We start from the raw sequence: 16,548 nt of genomic DNA, 5'->3' as shown, positions 1-16,548 counted from the left end.
AAAATCTGGGACACATCTTTAAAGGGCCAACATTTTAACAAAATATATATTTTTAAACAAAGGTGATTACAGCAGTACATTTCGACACCAATGTCATCAGTACGCACTGTTACTTTTAGATTTTGAAGGCTTTTAACACACTTTTTAAATGTTAAAAGTTGTGAATTGTTGTCTGGGACAAAGCTGTTTTCAGACACGGCAAATTTAGATGTTAGAAAAATGAACGCAGATCAAAACATTTCATAAATTATATTTATTTTATATAAATAAATCATTTAAAATAATGTTTCACCACAGAAACAGGCTAAGTGTGCTGGTAAGTTATAATTTTTTCTTATTTTATTCTTTGATAGAACATGATCTGTCCCAGTTCTCAAGAACAGGTGCTTTACTTTCACTAAAATGTGATAAACAAAACAAAAATACGATATATAAAACAAAAATACAAAAATGTGATATTGCTGTTTAAAACAAACAAAAACAATAAGTTTTACATCAATATTCATGTGCTAATCCTTTTTTTGTAAAGCATCTTAAATGTGAAGTCAGGAAAAAGAGCACTTACAATGGAAAAATTAACAGAATTTATTTTCCCATCTCCGAACAGTGAGATTACGACAGTTAAAACACATCAAAGCCCAACGTATGGCAAAGACTCTCTGAAACCATTTCAGATGGGAGCTCTAAATTGAACCGTCTTTTGAACTGGCGGTCTCTTGAGATCTTCTGTAAAAGTGTAAAAAGAAATGGAAACTGATATCTCGCACGGCTAGAACAGATCATTCAACAAAAATTAATTAATCATTCACTCATTCACTGATACAGATTTGTAGAATTGTATTTTTTTTCCCCCGCTCCATCAGTCTGTCTGGCTTCAAAAGCTTTTCAATTCTTCAACTGTCTCTTTTTCATTATTTGAGCTGTGTCTGTTTTTTTTTTCTTTTATTACAATACCTAACAGTCCAGCTCCGATTTCACAAGCAGCTGTTTGTCATGTGAAGGTTTTCCCACTTCACAATTCAGGATGTAAGTTCTGTAAACAAAACAAGGAGAAAGGGTACAAGAGCGGGTTGATTGATATGTATAATTCTGAGACATTCAGGAGAAGCACTGAGGAATATTGATTTTCAATCTCAGTTTTGAATTCATCACCTGACTCACGGGAGCTTTGCAGCATGTCTGCAGGTTCAGGTCTCAGACTCAGTGCTGGTACACCTACGGTGAGAGATAAAAAAAACAAGAAAGGTTGTGTAAAAGAAAGCTATTCAAATCCTTGAAATTAATGTAGATGTGTGTACGCTTCTGTATCTAGTTATATTACTATTATTGACCCATCCAGACACATTTTGATCTAGCTTTTACTGGACTCAGGCAGTTTACCATCAAGGTGAGCTTTATGCCACATTTGTTTTACCTCTGGGTGTCTCCACTGTAATATAACCACCAAATCCAATTAATCAAAATATTATATTTCACAATGTTCTGTGTCGTATTTATTAAAAAGTGTTTTTCCAATAATTAAAAAGGGCCGACAGAGCCTGAATGTCGATGCTGGGCACGCACTCCAACAGACAAATTATGTCCGGTGATGAGATACGGCTTTGGGCTATAATGAGAGTTAATGAGTGAGTATAAATGTGTCACAGGTGTTATCGTGGATATTTTACTTTTAAAGAACAGCTGTTATTTAATTTGAGATATTCCCAAATGCAGAATGTAGTGTAACAGAGGATAATATCACAGTTTGGAACCAGCTGTTCTCAGAGGTGAGACCTGTACGTCTCTTTCTTGGCCATGATGGTATTTAGTTTATTACCTCACGCTTTATATGGCATTAAGAAAAGTGGAACTTCTTTTTTACTGTTCAACTTAAAGGTAAACTACGCAGGACCCCCCCCCCCCCCCCCCCCCAAAAAAAAAAAAAAAGCAATGTCTAGACTCATGCAGAATAATCCCTCTCAATCATGGCATCTGACTCAGTCTCAGTGTGTAGTGGTATATTTATCCAACACATTCTCACTCCAACCTTGTCACATGTCGACGTCTGGTCATGGACTTTCCGCGTCGACATACGACGACCAGGTACCCTGAGTTTGTTGGTTGTTGATGTTCTGGGACGATGTGTCAAGTTCAGCCTGTTACATGCATTGTGAGTACGGTCTCTCTCCCAAGTCATCAAAATCCTGCGCTTGGGCAGTGATTTGCGGCGTCAGAAACCACCGAAAAGAGGCGTCTTTTAACGTCGGCGTGATACGCCACTGGTTGCCATTACAGTTTAACGGCACTAGGGGAAAACGCGGCAGGACAAGGACGAAAGTTAAGAGGGCGAAAGTCCGAGTAGGGCCGGTGGGAGGGGTGGTGGATGGGTCCAACAAACACAGAATTTCACTTGTGAGAGCGGTGTTCATGTCCCATAAGATTATAAAGCCAAACCCTGTTCTTTTTTCCTAAACCTAACCACGTGTGTTTGTTGTTAAAGTAAAAATAGTACTAGTAGTAATAGTAGTAGTAATAAGAATAATTGTGCCGATGTAGTGCTTTTATTTGCAAACTGTAAATTTCCAGTGAAAACAGAAGTGTATCTTCAAAGAAGAGAACTTGACACAATGTCCCAGAACATCAGTAACCAACCCACCCAGGGTACCTTGCACGTCGTATCTGGACGTGAAAAGTCCATGACCAAAACATCAATATGTAACAAGGTCAGAGTGAGAATGCGTTGGCATTGTGTGTTTTCAAAATACACTTCTTTTCTTTTTTACAGGAAATGTACAATTTGCAAACACTACATTGGTACAACACTGCAAAGTGATGTTTTTTTTTCCTTCAACAACAAACGTTATTACATTTATCCAACACATGCGCATGATTGGGAAAACAGAACAGGGTTTGGCTTTACAATCTTTCGGAAAGCAAGATCAGCCTCCTGGGTGAAAGTCGGTGGTTGTTGGACCCATCCACCACCCCTCCCACCTGCCCTATTCGGACTTTTGCTCCCTTACCTTATGTTGTTTTCCCGCCGCGTTTCCCCCTGACACTGCCAAGCGCTGTTAAACAATATTGGCGCATGGCCACGTATCACACCAACGTGAATGGCTGTATTTTTTCATTGGTATCTGACTCTGCCCTCTGCATTTTCTACTTATTCTGTGGGACGTTCGGGGGCTTGTAGCCTCAGAAAAATAGCAGCACGCAGTTGAGGTCAGGATGTTATATAAAGGTAGCAACCAGGTGGGAGCAGCATACATCCAAGAGGAAGCTATGAAAATCCAGACATGCTGCTGAAAAAAATGCAAATATAGCAAAGTGAAACATCAAGTGGACAAAGCTTGTTCCAAAACGAGTGTGGATCTGGACTTGGCTTTCACTTTCACTGGTGGGCACTGAAGAGTAAGGAGAGGATGTGGATAAAGAATGACATGGAAATGGCCTGTTTTCTGATGGACCAACCCAATCTGCAGCAGAAACGTTTGCACTGTAGGTTTCTGCAAAGGAGTACTCAGATTCTAGAATTGATGGCTCAGAGTGGTAGATGCTTGGGCATCAAGAAGTGGAGGGTGCCCTCAAGGTCCTTATTGGTGGAAGATTTTACAGAACTGACATGTGAATTATTGACCCTTGTGGCACACAGTGTTGTGAAGAGGATAGTGGAGTTAGAGGACATGATTGGTCATGGGCTGATCTGCTTCATTGGCTGAGGAATGTTTAGGATGCAGGACAAAGTCAACAGCCTTGGAGGAGATGATGATGGTGTTGTGTTCCAAGTGACAGAAAACCAATGAGTATATCAGTGGAAATGTGGGAACATCATGGTTCACATCAGGCAGAGGCAGTAGATGTTTGAACATCAAATGTCAGTTGTCAAGCTTGCAACAGTAAATAGAGAGACAGGGGAGGGTGGAGGAGTTGGCTCTTTGAGTGGATTTGAGTTTGTCCGGTTGTGGATGAGGTTGGGGAATTCGTCAGGTTTCTGATTCTTGGACAGTGTAAAATTAAAGAGGAATAGAGTCCTGGTGGCTCACTGATAGTTGCTGTGTGGATGAAGGCTAGGTTCGTCTGGTCGGTCCAGTGGTGTTTTGGTTTCTCCAGCGAGTGCTTCCTTTCTTCCAGGCCCTCCTGCATCGTCTGCACTGCCCAGTGGCTGATTTCATAGTTTTGTTTTGGAGATTTGAGGAAAGGAAGGAAGGCACAAGGGTGGAGCTTCAGGACCTTAAGAGACAGATGGTTCAGGAGGAATGCTCATTCCACATTGGAGGCGTCCACCTCCAAACAAAAGATATCAAAGCATTTAGATGACCCAATATGGGAGCACAGTTACAGTGTTAAGCACATCTAATGCTCCTTCTGTCTCAGAGGTCCCTCAGTACAACTGATGGTACCACAGGGTGTAGTAACAGGGCAAAATCACAAACAAATCATAGTAGAGCTTCTTTTGAATGGCTGTTGTCACTCAGACATCATGTTAACTTAATCTGAATCCATCTTTAGACTGCCATCAGACATCATGTAATCATCATGTCTCATCCTTGAATCAAGGGACTCCCTAAAAACCTTTTATTTCACCTGAAAGGGTGTGGTTTTGCAGGATGTAGCATTGCACACTTCAGCGAGCTCTGTGACGTCTCAGCCCCTGAATGCAAGTTCATAATTTATATGATAACCTGTTTGTATGATAACTTGCATGCACCTTTGTAAGAAAGCAGAACAAAAAGTCTGGATTAATTTGGTTTAATGAAAATGAAAAGTTGGTCTGAGTGTCAAAGTAAGAGCTAGTTTTAGAGCTAGTTTTTATTTAGTTTTTATAGCTAGCACGCTAATGTTAGCAAGCCTTTCATTTTCCCTGCCTGGATGCAGACAGGAACCAGTCTGAAGGCACATTATAAAACATAAATAAAGGGCATGTTTTCTTCTGGTGGCCTTTCTACATTGAGCTATACTTTGTTATGATGAAGGAGTTCATAAACAGACAGCGTAAGTTAAGTTAATAGTAAGTTAATAGTAACATTAACCACTGCTCATTTTAGATGGGACACCCCACAAAATGGTTTTCTTTGATTAGATTATCAAACGGCCAATGGATCATGGTGCTAGCGTGCTAATGTTGACAAGCCTTTCATTTTCCCTGCCTGAATGCAGACAGGAATTGAAAGCACATTATTTAAGAACACATTTTCTTCTGGTGGCCTTTCTGCATTGAGCTATACTTTGTTATGGTGAGTTTATAAACAGACAGCGTAAGCTAGCTAGCATGCTAGCAAGTTAAATTGTATTGTATACGGATGTCTCCACAAGTATTTAACCATGGAAAATCAGCCAAAGCCATGCTGGATAAGTGTTTTTTTTTTTGTTTTTTTTGTTTTTTTTTGTTTTACAATTCCTCATGACAATGAATTATTTTACACCATGTAGGTAATTCAGGTCATGTAGTCTGAAACATACACTCCTCTGTTGAGCTTCCAGCAGTGATTATAGCCTAAATATGGGGATTCTATCTAACTGGAGATGAAACTTTTTTTATTTTCTACACATAGATCATAAACCATTGGATATAAAAATGACTTATTGCAATCGGTTAATAAATATAAACATTATTGTGCTTTTTGTCTAGAAAAACCGCAGCTCCCCTGTTTACTTGTGTTTTTTTACAGGCCAATATGGCGGCGCTGCTAATGTACAATCCAGCAGCCAATGAGGCAGTGACGTTTTATATCTATGGGTTTGACTATAGGGTGCATCAGAGGGACAAAATAGCAGCACGTGATTAACGCCGTTTTTTTTTTTTAAAAAAAAGTGTTAATACTGACAACCCTTGGTCAGTGACTTCTGGCATCAGACACCGAAAAAAAAAAGCCAGTCAGTCACTGTTATTGTTTAACTGCGCCCAGCGGCCATGAAAGTTAAGGCGGCAGAAGTCCGAGTAGGGCGAGTGAGAGAGGTGGTGGACGGGTCCAACAACCACTGAATTTCACATGGGAGGACAGTGTTTGCTTCTTGTAAGATTGTAAAGCCAAACCCTGTTCTTGTTTTCTAACCCAACCATGTGCATTTGTTGTTGAAGGAAAAAACATCAATTCAGAGTGTTGTACCGACGTAGTGCATTTATTTTGAAAGGGACTGTATGCAAACTGTACATTTCCTGTTAAAATGGAAGTGTATTTTGAGAACAGACAATGCATGTAACAGGCAGAAGTTGACACAGCGTCCCAGAACATCAACAACCAACGCACCCAGGGTACCTTGCACGTCATATCTCAACGTGGAAAGTCCATGACCAAACGTCAATTTGTGACGGAGTGTTGAATAAACATGGACACACAGCATGTGGATGCCCATGGTTACCATAGTAACGGTAAACAACCTATTAAGTGGTTTAGAGAGCTGAAAGCATAAAACATCCTACAATGTTTCGCTCTGTATCAGAATCAATGCTTCGCATCCATTTTACGAAGTTTGTCTGAACAGTAAACTCTGTCTGAAAAAAGTCCAGCTCCATAATAATTATTCAGATGTAGGTATTTATTGTATAATTTATATATATGCGTATGACTGTTTATTGTTTTGTTTTATTCTTTAATATACATCTTATGTTATTGTTTCGTTTAGATTCTGGTTTATAATGTGTAAATCTTATCTGGTGAGTCACAGTCTCATGTGAAAGGCTCAAATCCCCCTGCAAGGAAGGCCAGCTCTAAATGAGTTTTTTCTTTTCTCTTAATGAAGGTCAGGAGAGAGTCACATCTTCCCTTTTGTGATAATTTATCCCTATCTCCTGTTATCTCTTTTGCCCCTTTAATCCTAATTGTATTGTATAATTGTGTGATGTGGACCTGGTGGTCTTTGAAGTATTGCCCCTATCCTTTCATTATTACCTGATGCCTTGAACCTTTGTTAATTTTTCCCCCCGCTCTGCTCTGCACTATCCAGCGTTGCAGAATAAAAGAGAGCACAGCTTAAGTTTAGTCATTTTTAAAGGTTTTATTCAAGTCTGATTTTACTATCTAACTGAGAAATGGCAACCACAGAGATATGATATATATGGATATTTTCTGTAATATATACCCCATGTTGGCAGAAGATCTCACATACCACTCGTTGCTGTTTTGATTGCCTCTCAGTGTTAGTGAATGTAAGCGGAGGATGTAAAAAGCTCTGCAGTATTATGAGCTGAATTTGATTTTTAGAATTATTTCCATATCGCTGAAAGAAAAGCCTTTTTGTAACATTGTCAGTTTAATTATCAGCAGTTCAGTATGTATGTGTTTTTGTACCATTTTCAGGGACAACATGGTAACATCAGTCCAAACCGCTAACAAATGCCTCGACCGTGAACACCCAGTATTTTAATGTGTGAAAATATAAATGTGGCAGATTGTAAAAAGATTGTGTTACGTGCTGTAGCTTTTATTCTTTAAATTTAACATGTTCTTACACAGGAGTGGGAGCTGTGATGTATGAGCGCTCTGTATCCTGTTTGCACCGTTTTGCTCAGAGTGCCAATGAATTTTATGTCGCTCTTTGAAAACTTTGACAGGAAACAAAAATTCATAATGATCACTACGAGAGTGAACTATGTGTGTTTGTGCTCATACATAAATTTGACCAGTCCAGGTTCATCCAGAGTCAGTTAAAGTGGAGATGTTGCATAGTCATTTCATTTTTTTCAAGAGGTACTCAGTCTTTAAGGTCAAGACTAAGAATCAATGACGCAAAACTGTAAATGGAACTGGCCAGTTGCTGGCACAGTATCAGTATAACAGAGTGGACATGCACTTCTTTAAAAATGTGATCTCACTAACTTGCTTTGATTTGTGTTTTTCCCCTTTTCACATCTTCTGTGTCCTGTCTTATCTCCAGTTAAGTCCACAGTCATCTGATTTTAAGTAGTTCCAACTCTGACTTTATTGAGTCAGTCCTATGGGTCTTTTATAATCTGACAAACTCAGTTAGTTGTAGTTGAACCAACGTGATTTGCTTTTATCTCAAAAACCTTTAATAAGTTATACCAACTTAATTTTTGTCCCAAAGTTGTGGTGATATTTGTGGTCAAATTATTTTATTTAAGATATTTTAACTTATTTATTTTAATTCCATCCTACTCAAAAAGGTTTTGATGTTGACCAACGTCTTAACTTAAGTTGTCAACTGAATAAAATACGTTAATGTAAAAAACGTAATTTTGTTATGCTGAAAAATGTCTTTATTTTATATCCACAAAGTGCATGAGTCACTTTTTAGAGTGCACTCTAAAAAGGGATTCACTGGCTCCGCTTAAAAAAATGAAGGTAACAGTTTGCATTTAACTCTGGCTTTTTTGAGTCAGTCCAATGAGTCTTTTATAATCTTGACAAACTCAATTAGTTTAGTACAACCAACATGATTTGCTATGACCTCAAAAAGCTTTATTAAGTTCAAATGTTGTGGTTACATTTAGTGGTAAGATTATTTTATTTAAGATATTCTAACTTATTTATATTAATTTCATCCCCGTCAAAAATGTTTTGATTTTGACCAACTTCTTAAAATCAGTTGTCGGCAAACTAATACACATAAATGAAATACAAAAACTGATTAATTGGTTCAACTTAATAAAATGAAGGTATCAGTTTGCATGCATCTTCTTAAGTAGTTCTAATTCAGGCAATTATTAAGTCAGTCCTACGAGTCTTTTATAATCTAACAAACTCAGTTAGTTTAGTACAACCAACATGATTTGCTTTGACCTTGAAAAGTTTATTTAAGTTAAACCAACGTAATATTTGTCAAAAAGTCGTGGTGATATTTAGTGGTCAGATTATTTAAGATATCCTCCTCAAAAATGTCAAGAATGTTTTGATTTTGACCAACGTCTTAAAATAAGTTGCCAACTGCCTGAAACACATTAACATAACACATGTAAAAAAAAAATTATTATGCTGAAAAACGTATTTATGTTATGTATTATCCACTAACCCCATGAATCTTTCACTCTAAAAAATGAGTCACTGGTTCAGCTAAAAGAAATGAAGGTAACAATTTGCATTTAACTCTGGTAACAATGAGTCAGTCCCATTAGTTTAGTACAACCAACATGATTTGCTTTGACCTCCAAAAGCTTAATTAAGTTAAACCAACTTAATTTTTGTCCCAAAGTTGTGGTTGTATTTGGTCGTCTAATTATTTTATATAAGGTATTCTAACTTGTTTATTTTAATTCCATCCTACTCAAAAATGTTTGATTTTGACAAACTTCTTAAACTTATAAATATTAAGTTGTCAACTGACTGAAACAATGTCAATGTAACAAACTTAATTTTTTATGCATCATCCACTAACTCCATAACCCCACTGGTTCAACTTCAAAAATTGAGGTAACACTTTGCATGCATGCATTATCCACTAACCCCATTAATGATTTTTTCTTGATGCTAAAGTAAGGGACATGCAGTTATTTTCAACATACAAATGTGTTTATTATAATTTCTGGAGCCATAATGTATTAGCTCCAAATGTGCTTCTTCCACACTGTGAGAGAAACAGGCTTAAAAACATTCTGCTGGGAGAAAAAAAAGTTAGGAAAGTTGTAGACCATGTGAGTTGTCTCTTTCTAATATATATTTTGTGACAGAGAACCATCACTAAATAGGATGGAAATACAATAAAAGGCATTGAAATGTCAACCCTAGCTTTTAAGAGTTTTTTGAGGGAGGACGCATGTGTGCAGTAAAGAAACCCTCTTACCGCCTCAGCACCATGGACAGTTCCGGTAGGGGAGCTTACCTCAATGCTCTCCACGGGAGCCCAACTTGGCTAATAGGCTCTGTGTGTGTCAGGCCGCTCCCCATTCACTTTTTAAGGCGAGATGGATGGACATGTGTCCTTAGATAATCCTCGTTGTGTGTGCAAGTGATGGTGCTGTGTGTGTCTGCGTGTGTGTGCATGTATGGAGGGGTGGGGGGTGTCTCTTGCGCGCGTGCCAATGCGTGTCCCTGTTATTTGGATGTGTTGTTTATTACAATAAGTCATTTTGAGTTATATTAGATGAAAATAAACTTTCATCAGTCGCTCACTTTAGCTGCTAACAGTCCTCTAAAGCAAATACAGCAAATTAAGGCTATATAGAAAATATATATTGTTATTTTTCTTTTTTTAATCATTATTTTAGCTGTTTGTTGTCACCTTTTCAAATGTCTGAAGTTTGCAGATGGAGACAAAGTTTTTTACGCGCACCTGAGTGTCAAAACTGTTTCCTTATTTATAAGCTGCATTTTTTTTTAACCTTTTTTTATCCCGCACAGTAACGATTATATTAACAGGCGATGGAAAACAAATATCATCTCAATCCCTCACAAATTAAAACCAACTGCATTTCTCATTATCCCCGTTAAATTGTCGAGGGAACTTTCAGGCGTGCGTTTATTAGACAATCAGTTTTTTGAATAAGAAACATAGTAGACTTCCCCCCTCGTGAGGAGGAGGAGGAGGCTCAGCCCCTAAAATAATTCCCTGTTATCTAATTCATTGATCTCAAAATGAAGCCTAAGCTGCAGTGTGTGTGTGTGTGTGTGTGTGTGTGTGTGTCAGCAGCCTACATGTCAAATTGCATACGCTGTTGGCTGAAAGATAGCACAACATAATTTAAAACTTCAAAATAACCTGAACATACAGTGGGAGCATGCAGCAGTACACTACCTCATGGTGGCTGATGAACATCACAACGCGCCGATTGGGAGGATTTGAGGAGCTTTTTCTTTTTGCAGGCATCCGGTCGGCTGTTTAAAAAAAAAAAAAAAGAAAGAAAGTCGGGGGCGTCCTCAGCTGTGGGCTACATTGTTCTGCAGGTCGGGGTGAGGAGGATTTTCCTCCCAAAACGGGCGTATTTTTTTTTCTATAATTTCAGGGTTTGTAAAGAAAGATATGATGGAAATCTTCTTGTTACAAGCTGCCGATTGACGCATGCGTGTGAGGGGCCGGGGAGCGGAGAGGGAGCGTGAGAAAGAGACACAGATGGTGCTGAAATATGGGAATATCACAGGCAGGAAAAAATAACTCCATTTTGTCCTATTTTGGGTGCTAAATTAACCTGCTTTGGCCCTGCGCATGAGCGTGCTTTTCTCCTGTTTTTGCGCAGAATAAAACCTTAAAATACACGCGCCATAAATGTATTTAGCTTTAAGGTGTTCTTCATCTTTTAAAGTATTTTTATTTATCATGCAAACATATGAGAGATATTATGTGAGTGTGATGTGGTGACATTTTAAAGAATCTTTGAAGTGTGCAGCCCATGAACACATACATACACATACACACATACACAGAAAGATGAGCTGATAATTGCAGTAGGATGTGGTCCACAACATCCGCGTGTGCGTACGCGCGCGCATAAACATATATATTTATAGGCACAGGCAAAGACAAGCTTAAATAAATGTACTTAGCAGTGTAACTAACCAGAGAGGACTCCAGTGTGTCTCCAATCAGCGTTTTGACGCTGTTGGAAAAAAAGAAAAAAAATCATCTGTCTGCGTTTGGTTTAATAATCACAGCTGAAGGAATCATATATCACGCACATTAGCCCGAGGGCTGTTAGGCAATGGTCCTCATTGAAATTTGCATTTTAAAACGATCACTCTGTGCCTCCTTAAAACCACACTGTCAAACTGATGCGAGCTAATGCAACAATTATAGACGCACAATGGCGGGTTTTTCTAAACGTTTAACAGTTGATGTAATATTTCCTTGCTGTTTGTAATTCTGTCACTTGCGCAGTTTTGAGCTCCACGTATAGCCCACGGATGGCACGCGCGGGCTTAAATTGTGCGTGCATGTGCATGGGCCCTTGTACTATCATGGTTTTGCTTGTTGTTGTGGCATCATTTTATTGGGAAGTGTTGGAGAAGGCTGCTGAAACACTGCAGCTAAATGTGATATATTTTGCATCCTCCTAGTTTAAACACAGGGGTGTGTGTGTGCGTGTGCGCGCCCTGCAGCTGGAGGACAGAGGTTAAAGTCCTGCTGAAGTGTCTTTGAGCAAGACTGCTGCAAAATGGGTGCCATGTTGTGTTTTATAAGAGGGAATGTTCTCATTTTAAATTATTTTTAAAGGCATAAAACTGTTCTTCTTATCATTAATATTATTATTACGCGTAGAATAAATGAAATAACAGCTGTGTCTGTGTGTGTTTAGGTGACAGCCCTCCCATATGCTCCTGTGTGAAGCTGTACAGTAAATTGGTTGCACGGTATAGTCACCTCTCTGGATTGAAGTCAGGTTTTAACTGGAAAAGAGGTTGAAGGTCCATGTTTGTTGCGATTCATTACATTAAATGGAATCGGGGAGGGATCCTGAGCATTACCCCCCTCCACACACACACACACACACACACCCCACACACACACACACACACACACACACACACACGCACGCACACACACTCCTCTTTCCTTATTTTTTTCTCCTACTACCACCCGCTCTTTGTTTATGTTGTAATGTACATATATTTTTCCGTGAAGGTATTATAATAGCCGGTCTTGGTGCTGATTGGGCGCTCAGGTTGGTGAGTGAACGCCCTGCAGATTATGTCAGATTGCGTGCAGAAACCAAACCAGCCCAGCCTTTGAACTTCACCGCTTTTGGCTCGTATTCACGCTCTTCCGCTCATTTCCAAACCAGGTGCTTGACGACAAACCTCAGAGAGAGAGAGGAGGAGTGTGTCGCAGAGAAAAAAAATAACACTTTTACGACTCCTGCAAACTGACTGCGGAACATTGCTTTCACCTTTGTGGATTTTTTTTTTTACGTGTGTGCATCTTACATGTATTTTTTTCCTGTATTGCTGCCGCAGGTCTGAAAGAGAGTTGTAACCGGACTTGAACGACCGCGCGTCAGTGTTTTAACTCTGGGAAAAGCAAACCGGGCGCTGGATTTTTATTTTCTTCTCTTTTCTTTTGGCTGTTTCGCAGACTCACAACATCCCAGACGTGGCATGACTGGTATCTGGCATCTAGACAGGTGAATAGTTTCCCTTCCTTCCGATAAGAACTTTTCCTCGTCATTAACATTGGGGATAAAAGTACACTTTTGTTAAAGATGTCAAAGCCCGCTGATCACATCAAGAGACCCATGAACGCGTTCATGGTCTGGTCCCGGGGCCAGAGGAGGAAAATGGCACAGGAGAACCCCAAAATGCACAACTCTGAGATCAGCAAAAGACTGGGCGCCGAGTGGAAGCTGCTTTCCGAGTCTGAGAAGAGACCTTACATCGACGAGGCCAAGAGGCTGCGGGCTCAGCACATGAAGGAGCACCCCGACTACAAGTACAGACCCAGGCGCAAACCCAAAAACCTGCTCAAGAAGGACAGGTACGTTTTCCCTTTGCCTTACCTCGGGGACACCGACCACTTGAAGGGACTCCCGGTGTCGGCCGCGGACTCTCTGTTGAGCCACTCGGAGAAAGCCAGAGCGTTTCTGCCGCCGACCACCGCTCCATACTCCTTCCTCGACCCGAGCCAGTTCAGCTCCAGCGCCATCCAGAAGATGACAGAGATGCCGCACACGTTGAGCACCAGCACTTTGCCGTACGCGTCCTCGTTGGGATACCAGAACGGCGCGTTCGGCACCCTTGGGTGCCCCAGTCAGCACACCCACACCCACCCGTCGCCCACAAACCCGGGCTATGTCGTCCCGTGTAACTGCACGGCCTGGTCAGCGTCAAGTTTACAGCCCCCGGTGGCCTACATACTTTTTCCAGGTATGACCAAGACTGGGATAGACCCATATTCATCCGCACATGCCACTGCCATGTAACCCTAAAGACTCTTTTCTTTTTCTTTTTTCCTTTTTTTAAATTCACTTGAATACTGAAATGCATGTAAATATATTATGGACAGCGCGCCCCATTAAAAGGCATGAACAGTATTAACTGCCTTGGACTTGTTATGGCAAAAAAATGATTAAAAAAAAAAGACAAACTTTTCCAGAAATCCAACAAGTTCCTGAGCGGAGCAGAGGAGCTGGTGTAAAGGACGATGCCCTGTGAACTGTAAGAAATGTAAATGTTATAATGGCAGCCAGAAAAGGAGGCCTTTAACTTTATTTATTGTGTACATTTCAATGCTGATATGCTGATTTGTGTTGATTATTGATAGGCTAACTCCTTTGAGTTTAACAAATTTGGCTTGCACAATTAGCATTCTTATTTCCTGTATAGGCCTAAAGTAGTCTACATTTTGGCACTCGTGATTTTATGATGTTTGGATAGGGTCAAAATCAGGACCTATAGGCTGGATTATATACGGGTCATATTGTTTATATTTATCAAAAACTGGCACATAAAACCAGACGGTCTATTTAAAGATGACAAAAGAAAAGTCATTGACATCCAAATGTTTTTTTAGTTTGCATTTTTTTCCTGTGGTTCAGTGCTAATATCGCGTCATTTTTTAATTTTTATTATTATTATTTTGTTATTTCTAAGGATAACTTCTATTTGAATTCAAGGAGTTATATGTGTATTATCATCTAAGATGGTATTTTAAAAACCTGTCATGTTATGGAAAGGATAATGTATCTAGAAGGTTGATACCTCCTGCTCTTTGTTCAACTGCTGAGCAAAGGCATTTCGAATAAAGACAATCTGTCTTCAACGCTATCAATTTCCTGTATTTGGAGGTTACTGGGTGCTTGAGATGACGGAGATAGTGTGTGTAGCTGCTGCGGGGGAGCTGGGTAGATTTAAAATGCAAGAAATTTAAAAAAGGCAGAATAAATAATTAGAAATAAAAGTTTGGAATATTTTTAATAAGACGCAATTTATGCATTTTTAATTTTAGACCCCAAACTGATCACTACAGCTCAAATCGTGGCAGAACAATAAGATGAGAATCCAGTTTTTGCACATCGATCCTCTTCCTGTGTCTCTGCAGTGTTTGATGTGTGTGAGGCTTAATTACCTGCGCGTTTGGCTGCTGCTGCTTTTCTCTTTTTAATGATCTGAAACAGGTTTGAGACATGCTCGGCGGTGAGGCAGTTTTTTTGTGACACCGGGATGAACCGGTTGTGATCTTTAGATGTTTGACAGTTCAGGAGAGGCCTCCCTGGAGGGATTCCGCCCGTCCGACTTGTCTGACTGCTTAATCACTTCAAGGAGGGAGCCTTCTGCTTAATTATAGGTTTAACTAATGGAGCAAACTCAATGTGATGTGATTTCTTTTTTTCCCTTTGTAACTTGCTGGCTGTTAAAGCAAAGCAGCCCACCACTATAGTGCGGTTTAGATATCTGTGTTTCCAAATTTTTTTAAAAAAAGAAAGGTGCTGCAGCCAAAAGCTAAAACCTATTATCACCACTCACACGTGTTTAAACCTGTCCAAACTTGTGAGTGACTCTCATTAAGACAATGCAGAGTGAAAACAGCTTACAGCAGGAATTAAAAGAGCATTTAAAGATTTAAAAAAAAAAATCATCCTCCTTCCTCCTCCTCCTCCTCTTCCTCTTCTTCACTCCCAGGGTTTGCGGACCGCGGCCTCACATTAGACGACTGTAGTATTAATTAAAAATTTCATTCCACATCCAAATTGTTTACTTATCTGCCAGGAACATATGCTGAGAGAAGTTAAGATTCACGATTCTGCACTATTGCCCAAGGTGCAATTCAATCCTGGGGAGGAAGGAAGGGAGGAAGAGGAGGGGGAGGAGGAGGAGGATAGATTTTTATGACAGACTTAGTCCTTATCTGCAGCTGTAAATTAGGGTGATACTTCATTGAACCGAATGTGAAGTTTTACATCAAACCCCTAAAGCGTCCTAATTCAACTTTGAAATTAGACAATTATAATTACTTTCAGGAGTAACTGCAGATTTTTTTTTCTTATTGCGTCATGAGCTGAATATTCTTCCACATATATATATATATGTTGTTTTTTTTTTATTTTTATTAAAGCTGTGCGTTCACTACACCTGTAATTATCCACCTCAGCCACGGGAGTTGACTGTGGTTACAACGCCCTGGAATAAATAACCGCGACGATAAACGGCATGTGAGAGGTATAATGGGAGGGAAATTATGATTTGAAATTATAGGGAGGCTTTTAAATCTCTCTTTAACTCCCCCCTCCTCCTCTTTGACGTTTTTATTGGAGCACAACAGAGAGAATTCAATCTGCCTTATCTCTCCAGGACTCCTTTTCAGCGCCAGATCAGAGAAAAAGGAAGAGGATAATTGTTCTTTATTTTATTTAATTTAACGCGACAGCCGGCGCTTTCAGGTCATTTATATGCTTCATTTAGTGATAAAAGTCAACGAGGAGGGGGACACCGAGGAAAGCTTTTACTTTTCCCTCCACAACACTTCAAAAATCCCACCAAAAAAAAAAAAGTTAAACAGATGAAACAAAAAATAGCGGAAGGAGGGGGACAAGACATTTTTTAATTAAAAGCCATGGGTCATTTACATTATTGTCTTTTAATGTTACCCTGAAATCATCTTCAGCAAATGGAGTTTGATAAGTAGTTGTTGAGAATGTGGTTTTGTATTTAGGCGTGCTAATTTCCCAAAATCAAAAGAAGGGGAAAA

General features: G+C 39.5%; 1 protein-coding gene and 1 long non-coding RNA gene across 2 annotated transcripts; one reads left to right on the top strand and one right to left on the bottom strand.

Annotated features, from left to right (window-relative positions):
• Positions 1-570: 570 nt before the first annotated feature.
• LOC117254429 (uncharacterized) lies at positions 571-10,973 on the bottom strand. The gene is made up of 3 exons (XR_004501467.2): positions 10,669-10,973; positions 1,153-1,215; positions 571-1,033 (listed from the first exon to the last, which is right to left on the bottom strand). It is a non-coding gene; the product is annotated as an uncharacterized LOC117254429 (long non-coding RNA).
• A 1,601-nt stretch (positions 10,974-12,574) lies between these two features.
• Positions 12,575-14,627, top strand: sox14 (SRY-box transcription factor 14). The gene has a single exon (XM_033620844.2). The coding sequence runs from the start codon at positions 13,067-13,069 to the stop codon at positions 13,781-13,783; it is 717 nt and encodes a 238-aa protein (XP_033476735.1). The 5' UTR covers positions 12,575-13,066; the 3' UTR covers positions 13,784-14,627.
• Positions 14,628-16,548: the final 1,921 nt, after the last annotated feature.

This window comes from Epinephelus lanceolatus, chromosome 6 (assembly GCF_041903045.1).
Source record: "Epinephelus lanceolatus isolate andai-2023 chromosome 6, ASM4190304v1, whole genome shotgun sequence".
NCBI lineage: Eukaryota > Metazoa > Chordata > Actinopteri > Perciformes > Serranidae > Epinephelus > Epinephelus lanceolatus.
This window is presented reverse-complemented; position numbering and strand designations above follow the sequence as displayed.

Bases quoted from the DNA above. Each gene is read 5' to 3' on its own strand.
- sox14 (XM_033620844.2), top strand. From the start codon at position 13,067: ATGTCAAAGCCCGCTGATCACATCAAGAGACCCATGAACGCGTTCATG.